This window comes from Myotis daubentonii, chromosome 10 (assembly GCF_963259705.1).
Source record: "Myotis daubentonii chromosome 10, mMyoDau2.1, whole genome shotgun sequence".
NCBI classification, from domain to species: Eukaryota; Metazoa; Chordata; class Mammalia; order Chiroptera; family Vespertilionidae; genus Myotis; species Myotis daubentonii.
This window is the reverse complement of record NC_081849.1, coordinates 65901452-65918947: the sequence shown is the minus strand read 5'-3', so window position 1 is coordinate 65918947 and position 17496 is coordinate 65901452. Positions and strand designations below refer to the sequence as shown.

Sequence of the window (17496 nt, the reverse complement as noted above, 5' to 3'; positions counted from 1 at the left end):
ATCTCCTTGCCTATTTTTGACCTTATAGTTTTCTTTCTCCCTTCTAAATACATGTCCCGCTAGGACATTTGACTATAAAGGTGCTTTGGATAGTATTTCATTGCTATACTCTTGCTCAACTTCTATCACATTCCTTGGCTTTAGAAGTAATCATGGCCAACATGTAATGAAAACCGTATTAAGGGCTTTGCAGACATTTGCTTACTTAATGCTCCTAAGACTCTATAAGCTTAGTCAATTATTACCCCATTTTGCAGATGGAAAGACTGAGGCTTAGGGAGGTTAATCTGACCACTTCCACCAGAGGAGGAAGTAAAGTGGGCAAAGAATGGAAGTTTTCTCCAAAGCCTGCACTGTCATTTGCTATATTGAACACCTCTAAGAACCTTTGCAAAAGTAAGCTTATCTAGCACATCAGCGTATCTACTGAATAGCTTGTGGATGACCCAGCCATGTGGATGGCTGTCCAGGTTTGGTGTGTGTTAGGGAAGGGGATCCAAGAGCTCAAGAAGCTGCCCAGTGTGAGGTCCAGAGGCAGACGATGAATAAGTGTTACTTGGCGGTCCTAAGCTTCGGACACCATTCTGACCCAGCTGCTTGGAAGCTGGCAGAGTGGAATGGGTGGAGGGGACTGCCAAAGGTCATCCTGCTTGAAGATCCAAAGTGTCTAGGGCTAGCCATGCTCCGAACATGCCCCTCATCCACTTACTAAAACTCACTTGGGTACACGGACCCGCCTCTCCTGTTGGCCTGGGTGACATAATGTCTGCCTGGTCCCCCAACTCTCTTTCAGTTGAGTCTAAATGCTGGCTTCCTTTCTAGCCACTCCTGGTGACTCCCACCCCCTGGGACTTGGCCCTTCTCTTGAACTGATGATCTACAGAGCTTGGCTCTCTGTCCGCTCCTCCAACGCACTTCACAGTGGGCGGGATGACTCACCTTTCTTCACCATTTACACAGCACCTTATGCCCCGACATCCATTACCGAGCCTCTTTGTCTGCCTGGAATTGTTACTCTTTAGATTTTTAGCATGTAATGTTATTTAGAATATTGCCCATTGTATTTAACTTCCATTTTACAGGAGACAAAATGGAGTCTTTATAATGTTTTGAAGCACTGTAGCTAGAACCATAGTTAGCATTAACCTATTTTTCTCATTCTTTACCCACACCTTTCTTCACATGCTTAAATTCTTCCTACTCTTCACATTGATAATACATTTTTAGGGTTAACTTCGTAACACACTGCAGAAAGAGATTTTGGAGAACTTGAAGTTTACATTTGTCGTTGGAGTTTAGAGCTAAAATTTACTGTATTATTTATAGAAACTATGATCTGGTAGTATTTTATGGGTAACCATTACCTCCTAGGAAATGAACAAAGCTTCCCAGAGTGTCAGACAGAACATCAGGGCTGGTCAAACAAAGCTGCTGCCCATGACCCCCCTTTAGAGCTTGTACTGTTAACAGGAAGGGGGAAGAGATCACAAAAAGGGTCTACCTGTGCTTGGTTGCCGGAGTGCAGGGGTGGGTGTGGCGAGGTTTGGTGATGTGCTGGGTGTGCATGAAGGTGGGAGTGGGAGTGATGATGCGGGTGGTTCTGCTGGTGATGAGGCTGAGGATGGGGGTGGTGAGCTGGGTGCTGGTGCTGGTGTGGGTAGGGGTGATGGGCTGGCAGTGTCTGGTGCTGATGCGGGTGGGAGTGCATGTGATGGTGCGGCGTCTGGTCCTGCCGGGAGCCCATCATTTCCATCATGTGTCCCATGGTGTTCATATTCCCATTTGACATGGCAGCAGGGTGGTGAGTCAACGCGGCCTTCAGCCTCTGAAACAACAAAACAAGAGGGGACAGTTGAGGTCAGTCATGTACACAGTGGGGATTCTGAATCAAAATGACTGGTGTTTCCAGTTCGGTAATATTTTATGGTGCTAGTGGTAACACTGTTTCACTGGTAGCAGTTTGACTTTTATATTAATTTCATGTTTTCATATATAATATGGTAGGTCTGAGGGCCAATGCCAGTCATTAATGATCATTTCACAGCAAATGAGCAGGATACCCTATCAAGATTTAGACATTCTACTGAAACATATTTCCCATTGTGCATATGTTTATCATATCCTATTGACAGCCAAATACAAGTAAAAACCAATTAAAACCATTCACTATGATAATGCCACTGAGCACAGGGCCCAGCTGATAAGGCTCTGCATTTTGTAAAAGTCACAAGAATAAAAGGTTTTTGCTTGCCGAAACCGGTTTGGCTCAGTGGATAGAGCGTTGGCCTGCGGACTGAAGGGTCCCAGGTTCGATTCTGGTCAAGGGCATGTACCTGGGTTGCGGGCACATCCCCAGTTGGAGATGTGCAGGAGGCAGCTGATCGATGTTTCTCTCTCATCGATGTTTCTAACTCTCTATCTCTCTCCCTTCCTCTCTGTAAAAAAATCAATAAAATATATTTTAAAAAAAATAAAAATAAAAAGGTTTTTGCTTTTCAAAAGATTTCTCAGACACAGAAAGGAAGTAACTACACGTTTTGAAATATAGGAACTACTAATGCTATTTAAGTTTCAAATTAGATTATAATCCATCACTTTGGGAGGCGATATGTAGGTCTTTTCCATTTGTTACCATGATGTACTAGTAACTCACAGTCCCTCCGTAGTCACACAGTAACTATCTTTTGACTCTGGAAGGAAGTGAGGAAAGTCGAAGATTACAGCTTCTCTGATGCCACATCAACAGGTCTGTGTCTAACACAAAAGCATTATCTATTCACCAGCAAACAGACATGCACTCGAGTAAGCAGGGCTCAGCCAACTTTTTCTAAAGGGAGTCAGAAAGCAAATATTTTCATCATTATGCCTTAGGGTCTCCTGTCATAAGACTCAACTCCACCCTTTGAGTGCAAATGCAGCTGTAGAAGGTATGTAAATGAATGATCCTGTTGTGTTTCCAGTACAACTTTAGTTAGGGACAGGAAATTTGACTTTCAAAGGATTTTCACCTGACCTGAAATGCTTTTCTACTTTTGATTTTTTAAATTAATTTTAAAAAATGCAAAAACCATTGTTAGCTCCTGTGCTGTGCAAATTAAGTCACGGGACAGACTTGGTCCATGGACCATCATTTCCTGGCCCTGATTTAAAAAATCAGTTGGTAATCAGCTTCGTTGCAGTTTCTTGAAAATTGTTATTTCTTCTATACAGACATTTATCATCATATCCTGAGGGGCCCCTCGTGCTAAGTACTGTATAATACAGTGACTACTTGGAAATGTATCTTCTGCAGAGATGATAATCTAGCTGGCAAGCTCACATTGGCTTCGTAAGGTATTTACTAGGGAGCTAAAGTTCTCTCCTGATTTGTGTTCTTATCTGATTGATAACAGTGGGGTGTGAGCACTGTGGAAAAAGAAGAGTCAGAGTCATATTTAAATAATCAAAGTAACCACGTTGCAGCCCTGTACAAAATTAATGATTCTCAACTGGTCAGAGTAAACTATTGATAAATACCAATTCTATCCACCAATGTCTTTACTTAAACATAAATAACCTCCACTTAAAAAAAGGAAGGGGGTGGGGCTTGGCAGACCTATCTGTTAGTTATTGAAAACATTCCCTACATCCTCATTCAGTAACTACTGGGCCCACTTGCCTCCTCTTTCCTGAGCAATAGCTATGGACCTTGATCATGGAAATCCTGAAGAAGTTGTTTCCTGAATTCCTAGGAAAGATTAGATGCTGGATACTGTGTTTGCTACTAATGAACGAAGTGAACTAATACTCCTCACCTCCAATTTTTAGAAATGATGTCATTGTTTTAATAAAAATGCTCATTATAAAACATTTAAGCAATGCTTAAAAGTACAATGAAGTCAGCAACAAGTGAACCAAATGCATTGTTTATATTTTGTGGGAGAACAGCATTCCCGACAACTCTCTGTATGTACATGTAGATGGAGGAACACGGAGAATCACTTCACACCAGTGGTATCATGATAGCATGCGAATATATATATATTTATTTATCTTTACTGTTGAAAGTATTACAGATGTCCTCTCTTTTCCCCCACTGACCCCTCCACCCTGCTCCTGCCCCCTCCCCAGGCCTTCACTGCACTGTTGTCTTGTGTTCATGGGTTATGCATATATAACATGTGATTTTATAAGCTGTGGTTGAACATAGCATAAGCAAAAGAAATGAAGATTGAATTAATTGCTGGACTGCAGAGATATATATATTATACCCCAAGACAAGTTTCTAAATGATATATCCAAACTTAACAGTGAATAAAATCATGAAAAAAGATTATAATGAAAAAATTGTTTTTCTTTAAAATTGACATATTAGATAATATTAATGGAGTTTCTAAACTATTCTTTGTGACTTTATTATTAGATAAATATATAGTTACACAGTTAAAAAAATCAACTATTACAAGAATACGAGATGAAAAAATAAAGGCACCTGCCTATCGTTCTCTAAGCCCCAGTCCTATTAATCAGAAGTAACCACCGTGTATCCTCAGACATTTCCTTGGCACTTATAAGAATGCACTAGTGCAAGCCCTTCTTATGATACGTAGTTTTGTATCTGGTATTTTTTTCACTTTAACACTATATCTTTGACACCTATCTACTAGTCATAATGGCTGGCATTAATTGAGTACTTACTACATGCCACTCCTCTTTCTGTCTTTTACAAGTATTAACTCAACTAATCCTCAGAACAACTCTGCAAGGCTAAAAGAGAAGCTAAGCCATGTGCCAAGTTCACACCACTAGAGGGGAGAGAAGGTGCCAGAAGTCATGCCATGCACACTTTGCCAAAAACAGGACTAAACTGTGCTACGCCACCCCCACCAGCCCCCACATCAAAAGGAAAGGCAGAAATAAGAGAAGGGGCTAGACAAGTTGGCATGAGGAGACGCCTTTGCTGCATGGTTAGCAGTAGGCTGTGCGTGTGTTCCCCGGCACACAACTGGAGATCAAGATACAGTCGTTCTGAAACTTGGCAGTGGGAAGGTAAGAATTTCCAGGAAGCTCAGATGCAACAAAGGATTATCTAGGGCGAAGTATGATCACCTCCCTTGTTATGCTTGTGAAGAATGAGTGTATTCTTATATTTCCCCCTCACAACACAGATCTGATAAGGTCTCCTCTCCCTGCCCTCACTCTGTAACCCTTGGACATATGACACTTCTATGTCTTTCTAATGCTCATGGGATGAATGTCAAAGTCCTTGATGTGACCTATGCACAGGCACTCTAGTGTGTGGCTCTGCCTTCCCATCAGCCCTTGCTCTTCCCACACAGGCCACACAGGCCTTTGCATTTGATAGTCTTCTTGCCTGGGATGCTCTTTCCCTTTCTTCAGACATTCTATGGCTCTCAGCTCCAGACTCCTCCTTAGTAAATTCTACCTGGTCTCCTGGTATAAATCAGACCCTGTTGTTACATGGTGCAGTGGAGCTACATTCTCCTTTTTAAAATTCAGGTTATGATTTTGAGAATGATTATTCAATTAAGAATATCTGTCAGCCATTCCAGACTGTAAGCTTCATGAGGGCAGGAACCATGGTGCAGTTTGCTCAGTGCTAAATCCACAGCGTTAGCACAGAGCCTTATGCACGTTAGGCTCTGAGTTCATATTTTTGGAATGAATGAAACTTCCTGAGGTTTATGATGCTGCTGCCTGCGGCATTTTCAACTTGGATCACAGCAAGTGGTATTTTTATGGGAGGACGAGTGTATTAGTCAACGAAGGTGAGCACAGTCAACTATGGATCATGCAGGCAGCTGGGCTGTCAAAGTGCACTGTCAAAGGACTCCCCGGCTCCACACCCTGCCTGCCCTTCAAAGAATGATAACAGAAATGAAAGAAAACATAAATAAACAAAAGAATGCACATTACCCTCATCTTGATATATTCTCCCTGAAAAAGTGGCCTGGAAAATTGAAAAGATATGTAGGAGTGGGTCACTATGTCATCCCTTCAATGCTACAAACAACTCTTCCACCTTTAATTAGGAGCAAATGGAGCCTGACAAATAAATACTATGCACCAGATCTTCATCTCTCAAATAATTAGCTTGTGCTGTTAAGGGAAATTACTTGATTGCCTCAAGTCTATTCTTGCATGTTTCACGCCAAGACAATAATCCTAGTCAAGCTTATAACATTCCATTTAATTATTCACTCAACAAATATTTACTAGGCACTGAGTTAGGCATATCATTATTTATTTGCCCACTACATGAAGGAAATGGGAGACACATAAAAACCAAAGCTTTTTCAAAGCAAAGGAGAAAAAAAGTAAAGGTTTCCAAGCACCCCCCCCCCCCCCCCCCCGCAGAGAATCTCAGGACTTTGGGTCGAGTCTATCCTCCAAGCACCAGCCTTCATCTTTGAAGGAAAGCAGTGAAGATAAATGATCATCGAGCTGCTCTGCATATGCCACATTTAATCTTCTCCATGTCCTTTCTAAACAGTCTGAGGCACTTCTCAAAGTCCTTAAAGAGCCTACTGCTCCCCTGTATCCTGGTGCCAACAAGAGTCACTGCGCTGGAAATCATTAAAATATACCAAATACAGATATCTGTACCCTACTCGCTTAGGGATGATAAATGAATGGTAAACGAGTCCAAGCTGTATTCTGCAGAATGATTTTTCTTTTTGAAGCTGAACTGTGTCTTGTTTTAAATAACATTCTACCCAATGCCAAGAAAAGGCAAGGGAAAGAGAGAGGGAAATTAATGAGCAAATAAACATATATTTTTCAGCTATAAAAACCAGGGCTATTACTGAGGTGTGACTGCAAGAAAGAAAAAAAAATGGTTCTGTTTACTTTCTATGGTTCTCTACCACATCCATTTATGTGAGAGAGCAAATCAGGAGAGACAGCGAGAAGCCTGACACAGCTGGTTTCAGTCAGAGGGGTCATTTTCATTCTCTCTGTGTATTTTACAAACCCCTTATTCACTGCTCCGGGTGGGAGGGTGGGCCTGCTGCCTGGGATCTGAGTCCTGGTCAGAAACCAGCCCTCTATCTCCTCCCATACTGTGCTTGGCCACTGCCATGAGAGCTCAGCCTCAGCCCCAGCCCCTTTCGCATCCCCAGCTTAGCTCAGCTTTGCATCACGGCACATTGTGGGAAGCCCAGGCACACGCTCTCGTCATTACGGCCACATGGGTACATGCAGGTGGGCCTGCGTGAGCAACCCGCACATGACACGCCCACCCATGCCTGCCCCAGGCGGTTTATCTTCCATTAACAACTCGCTCTTGCCAATTAGAAACATTTGTAAAGCTGTGGAGACCTTTCTCCTCCATCTTCAGTGCGGCCCATTGCTTATGCTTCACAGACTGAAAGCCAAGACGAATTCAACATTTGAAATTCATTTAGGTGGGGGTGGGAGAGGTGGGAGCATTGTTTCTAGAAAGGTTTTAATTAAAAATGGCTTTTGGCTTTTGTTCCAGAAAAAAAGATGTTAATATCAAAATGTAGTGTTACTGAGTTGACCACAAGGAAGAGAGGCTGTCTATATAAAAATAGGACAAAATCTGTATTTGTAATTCCTTTTGCAAAAGAATTGCTATCAGTGGCTTCCCTAAGGTATCGTTGTACATGTGATTTCTTCTTGCTTTCTCTCCCCCTTTCCCCCAACATAGCTGGCCAATGATGTGAGACCAGAATCTCCACTGGAGGTGCACGGGCATGTCAATGACTACTCACTTACTCTGGGTATCAAGGATTTCTGAAACTAAGTCTCTGAATTAGTGAGAAAAAACAACAACACCCTGATATTTATCCACTGAATTTTATAATGATACATGACTAGTCTGAATCGCAAAATGCTTCCCAATCTTGAGTACGCTACTCAAGATTGAGTAGGCAGAAAGAGAACAGTCCCATGGTGCTCTGGGACAGTTACCTAAACTTGGAGCTTCATGTTGCCATGGTAACAACAGTTTTAATGCCCAGGTTCACATCTGGGCTTCAGGATGTCCACTGAGTATGATCACATCACCCTGACAGCATAGTGGATCTTAAACTCGACATTTATTTCAGGATCATTATTAAGATAATTAACTAAAATCATACCTAGCTTACTCATTTAGAATAAAATGTGCTCCTTTCAAAATTTTGGTGATGTAACTCAGTTCTGATGGTTTCATAATTTTAAGTATATTCATGTGTCACTTAATGATGTGGATACATTCTGAGAAGAGTGTCCTTATGGTGATTTCATTGTGTGAACACTGTAGAGAGCACTTATACAAACCTAGATGGTTTAGCCTATTAAACTTTACTATATGGTATAGCCTATTGTTGTAGGCTACAAATCTGTACAGCATGTTACTATGCTGAATACTGTAGGCAGTTGTATACAATGGACCTATTTATATATCTAAACATAAAAAGGTACAGTAAAAATACAGTATAAAAGATAAAAAACGGTATAACTGTATAGGGCTCATACCATGAATGGAGCTTGCTAAGAAAAGTTTTTTAAGATCTCAATATTTTACTTTTCATAAAAAGCTTGTGTTATCCTCCACCCACACACAATTCTACTCTGTCCCACGGATTACTCTGAATGTCCTTTGGGTTAATAAATTTTTTATCCCATAATGTTTCCTCACTTCCTAGAGGAGGAATCAAGGTGGTAGAGCCAGACTTCTAAACCAAGACTTCTCACTCCAAGCCTCCTGTTCTTCAGAAGTTCCTTGAAACAATGACTTCCTTCTTCATTTTAGACATCCATACAACTCACTTCTCCAATAGATTCCTACCTCTTAGCTGACATTAACACAGATCTTCTTTCTGATGGAATTAGGAGCCCAGAATCCTGTCCTCATTTTGATAGACAGATTAAGACACACAGGGCCAAGTGGTTTACTTATCCAAATATCTAACGCTGTTTTTTATTAGAAGGAAGAGTAGCACCTGCTCTCAGAACAGCAGATGGTTCTGAAAATCACTAAAATGTACAGCCTCTTACAATGCTCCACATCCTGCTGAATCAAAAAAGACAGTCACTGAGTCAAAGAGATGAGGGGACGTGGTATCTGAAATAAAACAATTCTCTCAGTGTGCATTCATTAGTATCTTCACTTAACAAGAATAAATTGAAGGCTCACTCTTGCAGAACTGTAATTCATATATGTCTTAGCTATTAATACAGAAGTGGTTGGCAAAGAAATTGCTGTGCTTTGTCTGTGGGGTTTGTTTTGCTCTTTGCCACCAAAGTTGAACGTATCACCGAGCACTTGGGCCTGCTTTACCTTATTTCAGAAGCTATGGCCACAGGTAGACAATGGGAGAGGGAATCTAACCTGGAATTCTTTCCCTTGCTTAAATTAGAACTGTTGAGGTGCCACTTTTCCTACGACTCTATCATCTTCCTGCTGACTTAGAACTAAAGAGAAAATGCAGAAACCATAGCCATCAACTTGTATGATACAAAGTTAGTAGAGATAGTTAAGCACACCAGATGAAGAATCAGCACCCAGAAAGATTTTGGGCAGACTAGTATCTAATCTAATCTAATCTAATCTAATCGGACAAATTTAATGGGGATTACTGTAACATCCTGTGCTTGGTTCGCAAAAACAACCAAACAATACACAACAAACATCAGCAAGTCCAAAGGCAGCTCAGGGAAGACAGAGCTTGCCAATTATGTACATACTTGTATGAGAGGATGCCGGGGTTTCATGTGACTCTGTCAAGCCACATTCTGTGATTGATGCACACGTCCAAACAGCTGATGTGACTTTGCAGCTGCATCAAGGAAACTAGATTAGAGAACTTAAAGCAACAGTGAGTGAGTCCTGTTCGCCTCTGCACCGGCTCTGATGTGCACTATGTAAGTCCATGTCCCCGCATCCCGGCCTCCCACCCCAGAGACCTCAGTATCACGTCTAATAGGTATTGGATTTTCTCTATGGGAGAATCCCAGTTTTCAATTGATGGGCATACACACTGTTACCACTTTTCCCTCTGCAACTACACTGTGATGAACATTCTACATTCATACATATTGGCATGCTGGCCTGACTACTTCTAAAAAGTATTCATTATCTTTTTAAAAATTTTGATAAATTGATCTATCCAGTGGGTTCAACTGATGGTGGTGGTGATAGTGTGTTTGTGTGTGTGTGTGTGTGTGTGTGTGTGTGTGTGTGTGTATAAGTGGGGGGGAGTGCCACCTGGGTGTCTGTTAAGGGAGATCTAAAAGGAAAGAATTAGGGTGCTAGCACCCATAAAATATCAGCTTTTAGTTGGAACCTTTTCTTGGGTCTAGTTTTTTATTTATTCTACCAATATCTCCATACCCAGGTGAGATATTGCCAGCATTCATAGTTTTAGGGTCCCCTGTTCCTGTCTAGTCATGGAACTCCTTAAGCTCTAAGGCATGGCTTCAGGTACTAGCTTGGCCCAGGCAGATATTATATCCTTCTGGCTGGTTTCCCTGGCAATTTTAAAGGTGCTGAATACACAGTGGCTTAGAATAAATATTTGTTGATCGCCTGCCTGCCTGCCGCCTGCCAGTCTCCAGGAGTGGTGCCTAACCATGGAACGTCTTTGAAGCTCAGGCCTATAATTTTCTCCACAGAAAACTACACCTTCTGGTGGTGGTTGCAGGGAGAATAATGCCCTTTGTCTTGCTAGCAAACACGTCTCACCCCCCAAAACCCAGCACCTGCAAGCCTGGGTAATTTTAGGTGAGGGCTTATTTCCAGCTTTTATAGAAGAAGCAAGTTCTATTGGAAAAAAGTAATCCTTTGTTATTTTATTTTGGACGAGCTTTTAATCAGAAACATAGGCAGTAACATATGTTAGAAATATACATATGAAACACAGAACTTTGCATTTATAAGTCACTATGGAAAATCCATGTTAATGCAACATTAAGTTTGGGATTTTAATTGCACAGAAGTCAGGAAACTCAGAGTTCAAGTTCCCATAGCAAACTTTGCTCCTCATGTGCATCCCAGGACCCTTCCTGAGTTGGGTGACCTAATTATTTGGCAAAAAGTGGTGCAATAAAAAGCGATGGCTATATTTCCCATCATCTCAGACAAGATGGACAGCGGTCAGCTTTAGCTACATAAATTGTACCCCTTTCAATGCATAGCAGTCCTTGGTGACCATCGTGATGGACAATGCCACTGTCGTGCCTGAGGCAGGACCCTGTCTCAGCAGTGCCCTGCTCAGGTAGAGCAGCCAGGCACCACCACGTCACTGGGTCCTCCAATGGGTCCTTCCCCACAAGTTCTGAGGGCAGCTGTGTTTAGTTGGCACTGCTTTCCCTCCCTGAAATCCGCTCTACCCCCGGGGGACACCTCTCAGAACACAGATGCTCAAAATTCTGGATCTGAAAGTCTGACTAAAAGGCCCTCAGGGGACTGGAAGAAGGACCTTCCTGGATACACCTCTGCCTGGTCCCAGGAGACCTGGCCAGGACAGCGGGTCTATGTGGTCGCCTTCCAGCTTTGCTCCAGTTGTTGGGAGATAGCAGGATGTGTGTCTCTGTGTCTCTGTTAGAGACATTAGGTGTCTGGCCAAGGGAGCCTTGAACTTACTCAAGAAAAAGGAATCTACAGGGGATTCTCTCTACCTGTGGGTAGTGGACTGTCTGAAGTGTAAGTTGTCCTGTCCCTTGGTATCTCTATCACAGTCTGTCTAGCATGCTGTGTGTGTGTATATCCAGTTCTGGTTTTCTCCTGATTAAATGGTAATGGTACAGTCTGCTTCCCCATGGCCCCCTTTGCCTCTGTATATGACCCCTGCCTGAGTCTCCCAAAGTGTATCAACACATTAGGAGGGAGAATGGAGGAAGGGGGAGGGGTCCTGGGGAAGGGAGAGAGAGAGAGATTGTAATGAACTCTAATTCTGAAGTGCTGCCTAACTTCTTGTTTGGGCTTTGCTGGTGTCAGTGGCCCCAAGTCATTGGACCAATAGCCAACTCGACTTGCTGTGATGGTTCTGTGGTCCCGTGAGAGAAGAGCTCCAGGTCTGCTGGGAACAGGCTGGATTATATGGAGTTCAACTCAGCAGCTGTGTGAGAGCACAAACAGCACATCTATAAATAGTCCCTGGGCTCTCAGCACACTGAGAACCCCCGATGCCACTTGTGAGCTGGCTGGTCTCACTGAGCAGGAAAAACCTGTGATGGAGGAGCCTCGCCATTAATAAAAGCGTCTATCAACAGCACTCTCTTCGGGCTTGGAGGCCAACCACACAGAGAGAATAAAGCTGTGCTTGGGAAAGCCAGAACAAAACCTTTTAAAAAAAATCCTGCATGTCTACATTTACGACATTTCCAAGAGGAGCCACTTATAATTTTTGAAGAATCTGGAAGCTTGTGTAGAGAAAGGAAAATGTTTGAATCGTGCCCAAGGAGATGACGGTGCAGAGCATTTCAACTGAAAAATGAGTAACAACTTCTTTCTGAGCTGATGTTGGTTCTCACACGTGTTTTAAAAATTTGGTTAATAACTGGGCAATGAAGAATGTCAAATACACTCTCCTCTTTTCTAGTTTCAGAGTTCTCTCTGAAGTTTCCCCTTTTTGTTTCAGGAGGTATGACCAACAGAATACATTAACTATTTGGCACATTTTTCAGAGTGGAATTACAGGCCATGGCCAAGCTGTCTTTTAACCTCTCAGTTTCTATTGTCTCCATGGTGTACAATTCAATAAGCCAGAGGTCTAAACCTACAGTTTAACTGCCTACCACGTAAGTGATGGGGGCGGGAGGCGGGGAATGTGCAACCATTTCTTTAAATCACATTGTCACAACTGAGTACCATTCTAAAAATGCCAAACAGAAAGCTTTTGGGTTGATTTATTAATTGAAAATGGCCTGTCTGAGAATTTATCTCCTAACAAGCTTAAGATATCATTTCATGATCTGTCTTCTTTTTCAGCTTCAGCAATTTCTTTTCTGTCTCCAGATTTCTCTAAAGCAACTGCTCACCAGGAACTGACAAGAATATAGCAGCTTGCCCTAAATCAGTACCTGCCTTCGAGAGGCAGCAAAGTGCTTGGCAGGTAGTAAGAGTCTGAAGCAGGTGATGAAGACCATTCCCCATGTTTCAGAGATGCAGGAAATTCCTATGCAGAAAGGTTAAGTCACCTGTGTGGGAGCCAGTGAGGAGCAGGGATGTGAAGAAGATGTTGGTTGTGGTGCAGTCTGACAGCTTGCCTGGTTAGAAGGCAGATGGTGGGTAATAAAGAGCATGGTGGAAAAGGAAAGAAGGAAGGGGAAAAGCAAGGGACAGAGGGAAGGGAAGAAGACATGCAGGAGAAGAGAAAAAATTTGAAAAGCAAGTCAGCTCTAGCTGGAGGTGAAAAAACATGCTCTACCCACAGGCTCAGATACTGTACTTATCCTATTAATAAAGAGGTAAAATGCAAATAGACTCTCACTCCATCACACCGTCACAAGATGGCTGCACCCACAGCTGAGGCAGGGTTACCGTAATGAGCCATAATGAGCAATCAGCAGGGACCTGAGGCTGTGCCCTCCCGCCTGGTGGTGCTTGACGAGGGAGCTCAGCCTCCCACCCCGGCACCAGGCTGGGGGACTTCAGGCCGCACCCCCGGCCCCAGCACCAGGCTGGGGGACTTGAGGCCATGCCCTTGGCCCAGTGGGGCTTGATGGGGGACCTCAGGCCGTGCCCCCTGCCCAGTGGGGCTTGACGGGGGACCTGAGGCTGTACCCCCAGCCTGGTGGGGCTTGATGGCGGTGGGGCCAGCTGGGTCTGGATCTCCCCCAATGGGGTTGGGGCCGGCCAGGTCTGGGTCTCACGCGATTTCGAGGTGCATGCAGGTGGGCAGGGACTTGACTCTGGTTCCTGCGGTGTGCCCCAGACTCTGACAGGAGGAAGATTTTCATATACATTTTACTAATTTTCTTTCATCTCTGACACTTCTATTATAGAGAAAGGGCAAATAGCAATATTAAAATATTTCCTCTAATTAATTCCCTTTAATTGCATGAATTTCGTGCACCGGGCCACTAGTTAATTAATAATGAATGATTGGGCTCATTGTAAAAGAGAAGTGAATACAAGGTTGAGTCAAAGTATTTCAAACACAAGAAAAGCTCAATTCCCCTTTTTAGGGAATGGTTCACTCCACCCTGGTTTCCAGATAAATTTATCAACAAAAGGTATTAACAAAGTGTTTTTTTTTTTCCTTTCACCAAATGCCAGCAAGAGAAAGTCTGAATTTGGTGTGGCAGATAAGGAAGGAACTGCATCCTGCAGGTTTGTTTTTTACATGAGTAATATTGTATATAGACATTGCCCCGCTTCTGTAAGATTTTCAAACCAAGCGTGGTTAACCAGAGGCTAACAAAATGGTTAACCAAATGTGTCAGCTGCTAAGCCAAGTGGAAATAGTGATGGCAGTGCAAGCAATGGGGAGTAGTTCTCCCATTTCTGTGACACATTCCACCCAGCATCCAGGCTGACTGGCCAAATGGCATCATGTTGAGAGAACATGTTTAAGGCTGTGGACTCACAGAGGGGAAGCTCCTCTGACCAGGGCAAGGGCTATCTGCATTTATTGACTGCTTCTCCTGCAAGGCACATGTTGCAGCTCTGGGTACCGATTGAGACATTTTTTCCAATGTGTCCACATTATATGAACTCAACACTGGGCTGTGGTCTTAGTAACTGATGGGACCAAATCCATTGAGTGGGGATCTTTTGAAAGTAGGAGATAGGCTGCTTTGCTTGGTACTATTTCAATGCCTGCTACTCCCTCCCCTTTCGTTTCTTCTACTCAAAAGTACCCCTTGATTTCCTTCCAAAACCCATTCGCTATGGGAAGTGTATCATTATTAAGCTTCCTTGGTGGGACACCACATATTATAGGCTTTGCCAAAGAGGACAACTGTCAGTAGTCAACTTATTACAGTTGGGTAAAATTTGCTATTTAGGGAGGACTATATTTTTAAATGCACTGTACTGACTTACATTAGTAGCTCAAAATCCTTTCTAGAAGTAGGATGGATATATTCTAAAATTCAATGTATATATACTAAAATTCAACAAACAAACAAACAAAAATATTATACTCCTCCAACCAGTCCCAACTATTTTCTCTACAGAGGGAAAAAAGTATTTAAAATCAGATTCTAATAACAGAGAATACATCTAAGGTTGCTTTTGTTCAATCTATTAAAAATCTAAAATTCAATCTGTGTATATACAATGTTGCTTCCCTTGGTTTTCTTATATGGAAGACTGTGAGATGTAAACAGAGGGGAAGTGGATGGAAAGGGGTGTGTCTTCATTCTTTTAAATCTCTTTCTTTTATTATCCTAGGCTTTAAAAATTTTAAAACTAGTCTTAGTTTTTCACTTAGAGATAGTGTGTGTAACACAGGCTAAAAATCCAGAGTCTAGGAGTGTGTATCCACGATCCATGCTGATCATACTGGTACTTATGACACTGGTATTCATTTACCATCTGAGACAATAGTCACTCTCCTCTTTAAATCCTAATTTTGGGCCTTGGTTTCATGTGCAGAGATGGTAAGTCCTCTGAATGCACTCTTTCCACTTCTCTTTGCTTATTTTTGATCTGACACAAAATTCACGTCTCTGTAATATGAGTTGTCAATTAATTAAGTATATTATCAACAGGGTACCACCACAGAGAACCTTTTACCAGGTGCTAATAAGGTGTGGTGTTTCCAAAGCACTTGCCACTCCAGCTCAATGAATGGGTCTGCTGGGAAGACTGATCTAGTTTAAAATGGAGACACCCCCAGTGGAGTGTGGAGATAGAGCTAGAAGATCACCAGCTTAGTTGATTTCCTTGTAAATAACATAACTACCCAGGCAAGAGGCAAACATCCTCTGTTAAGTCAATTGTGATCACTTTAGGACTTAATGATTATAGGCTAATATCAGCTGAAATCCACAAATCTCATGAATCAGACTAATGATTGTATTAAATGATTTGTGAATTTAGGTTTAATATTGTTCTGACTTTCAGAGCTGGTTCAAAGAATACCAATAAAACATCAAACATGAACACGAACTCAATGCAGTGCTTATGTTGCTAGTGACAGATAGAGGTGGATTCTGTTTATTCTAAAAAAATAATGTTGTCGGGACAACTGAGCGAGACATTTCAAATGCAGTTTAAAGTCATACTCGTTAAGTACAGGAGGAAAAACAGGGAGGCTACCATTTAGAGAGATTAAAATGTCAGATGTACATCTGAGATTTCTACACCCAGTGCTGCCAAAATATATGCCAATTTAGGAATACAGAAGACTTAAAGTAACTGAATCGCTCACTCCTATAAGCTCCTGGGGAGCATGAGTGATGTGCAGCTTGGGCTCTGATGCACTGAGGTAGGTCATTAAATGTTCCATGACATTTTTTTTTTTTTTAACCAGAAAAGAGTTTTACTCTGGCTCCACTTCAGCTAGGCTAATGGCAGGGTCCCTCCCAAAGATTCCTTCTACCCTTCCAACTGGCAAACACTTGCTTCATTTCCTTCTGTAGGATAAAGATTATCTAAAATGACTGGCTGAGCGTGGCAGCTCCTTATCCTGCAGCCCCTGGTGTTTGGGGAAAGCTGCTCATTCCTTCACCATACATTCACTGAGCACTTACTCTGTGCACAGTAAGAAATCAGAGACGATACTGCTTATTTCCAAAAAGCTTGACATCTAGTAGATCCCATTGCCTGTGGGGGGCTGGGGGAAGGGGAGGGCTGTGACATTGCAGATTAAATGGGTTATTTCTAGTAGATATTTAGATCAAGGTTAGCATGCTTTCATCTGAATTAGATACTTCTGGGGCTCTGCGGTAAACTAGCATTTTTAGATTGCAACATAATATATATATATATATATTTAACTCTGGCCCAAACTGAGACTTCTAGTGATGGTTTAATTCCTGTGGTTCTCAACTGATGGTCATTTTTGACCTCCAGCAGACACTTGGCAATATCTGGAGACATTTTTTATTGTCATAACTTGGAGGATGAGCTACTGGACTCTAAGGTAGAACCTAGAGATGCTGCCAAATACCCTGCAATGCACAGGACAGCCCTTCACAATAAGGAACTACCTACCTCAGTTAACAGTGCCAAGACTGAGAAACTGTGCCGTACCCTGACAGCCAGAGTAACTAAACCATGACTAAATGGCATTTATCAATAAATTGTTTATTCTTATTACTTTGAAAGAGGCTACTGTGATGTATTAAAATGGGCTGGTATAAAAATCCAAGTAAATAACCAAATATCTTTGGTGTGGCAGTTTTTTCCCTGCCCTTATTGAAATTCGTCAGCTCACTCTGGCTCACAATGGCAGTGATAATGACAACACTGCTATTTTTCTACAACAACCAGCTCTAGTAACTGGAAAAGTTTTGGACCAAAATTTACTTGTTTATTACAATTTATTTCACAGAATAGAAAACTGAAGGTCAGTGAGATCAAAGGCTATTGTG

General features: G+C 42.3%; 1 protein-coding gene across 4 annotated transcripts in view; it reads right to left on the bottom strand.

The window, feature by feature from the left end:
• CREB5 (cAMP responsive element binding protein 5) overlaps positions 1-17496 on the bottom strand; it is a 407945-nt gene that overhangs the window by 18085 nt on the left and 372364 nt on the right. For all 4 annotated transcript variants that reach the window (XM_059712651.1, XM_059712652.1, XM_059712649.1 and 1 more), the window contains exon 8: positions 1502-1825. In XM_059712651.1, coding sequence (XP_059568634.1) covers positions 1502-1825 — 324 coding nt within the window. The remainder of the gene's footprint in view (positions 1-1501; positions 1826-17496) is intronic.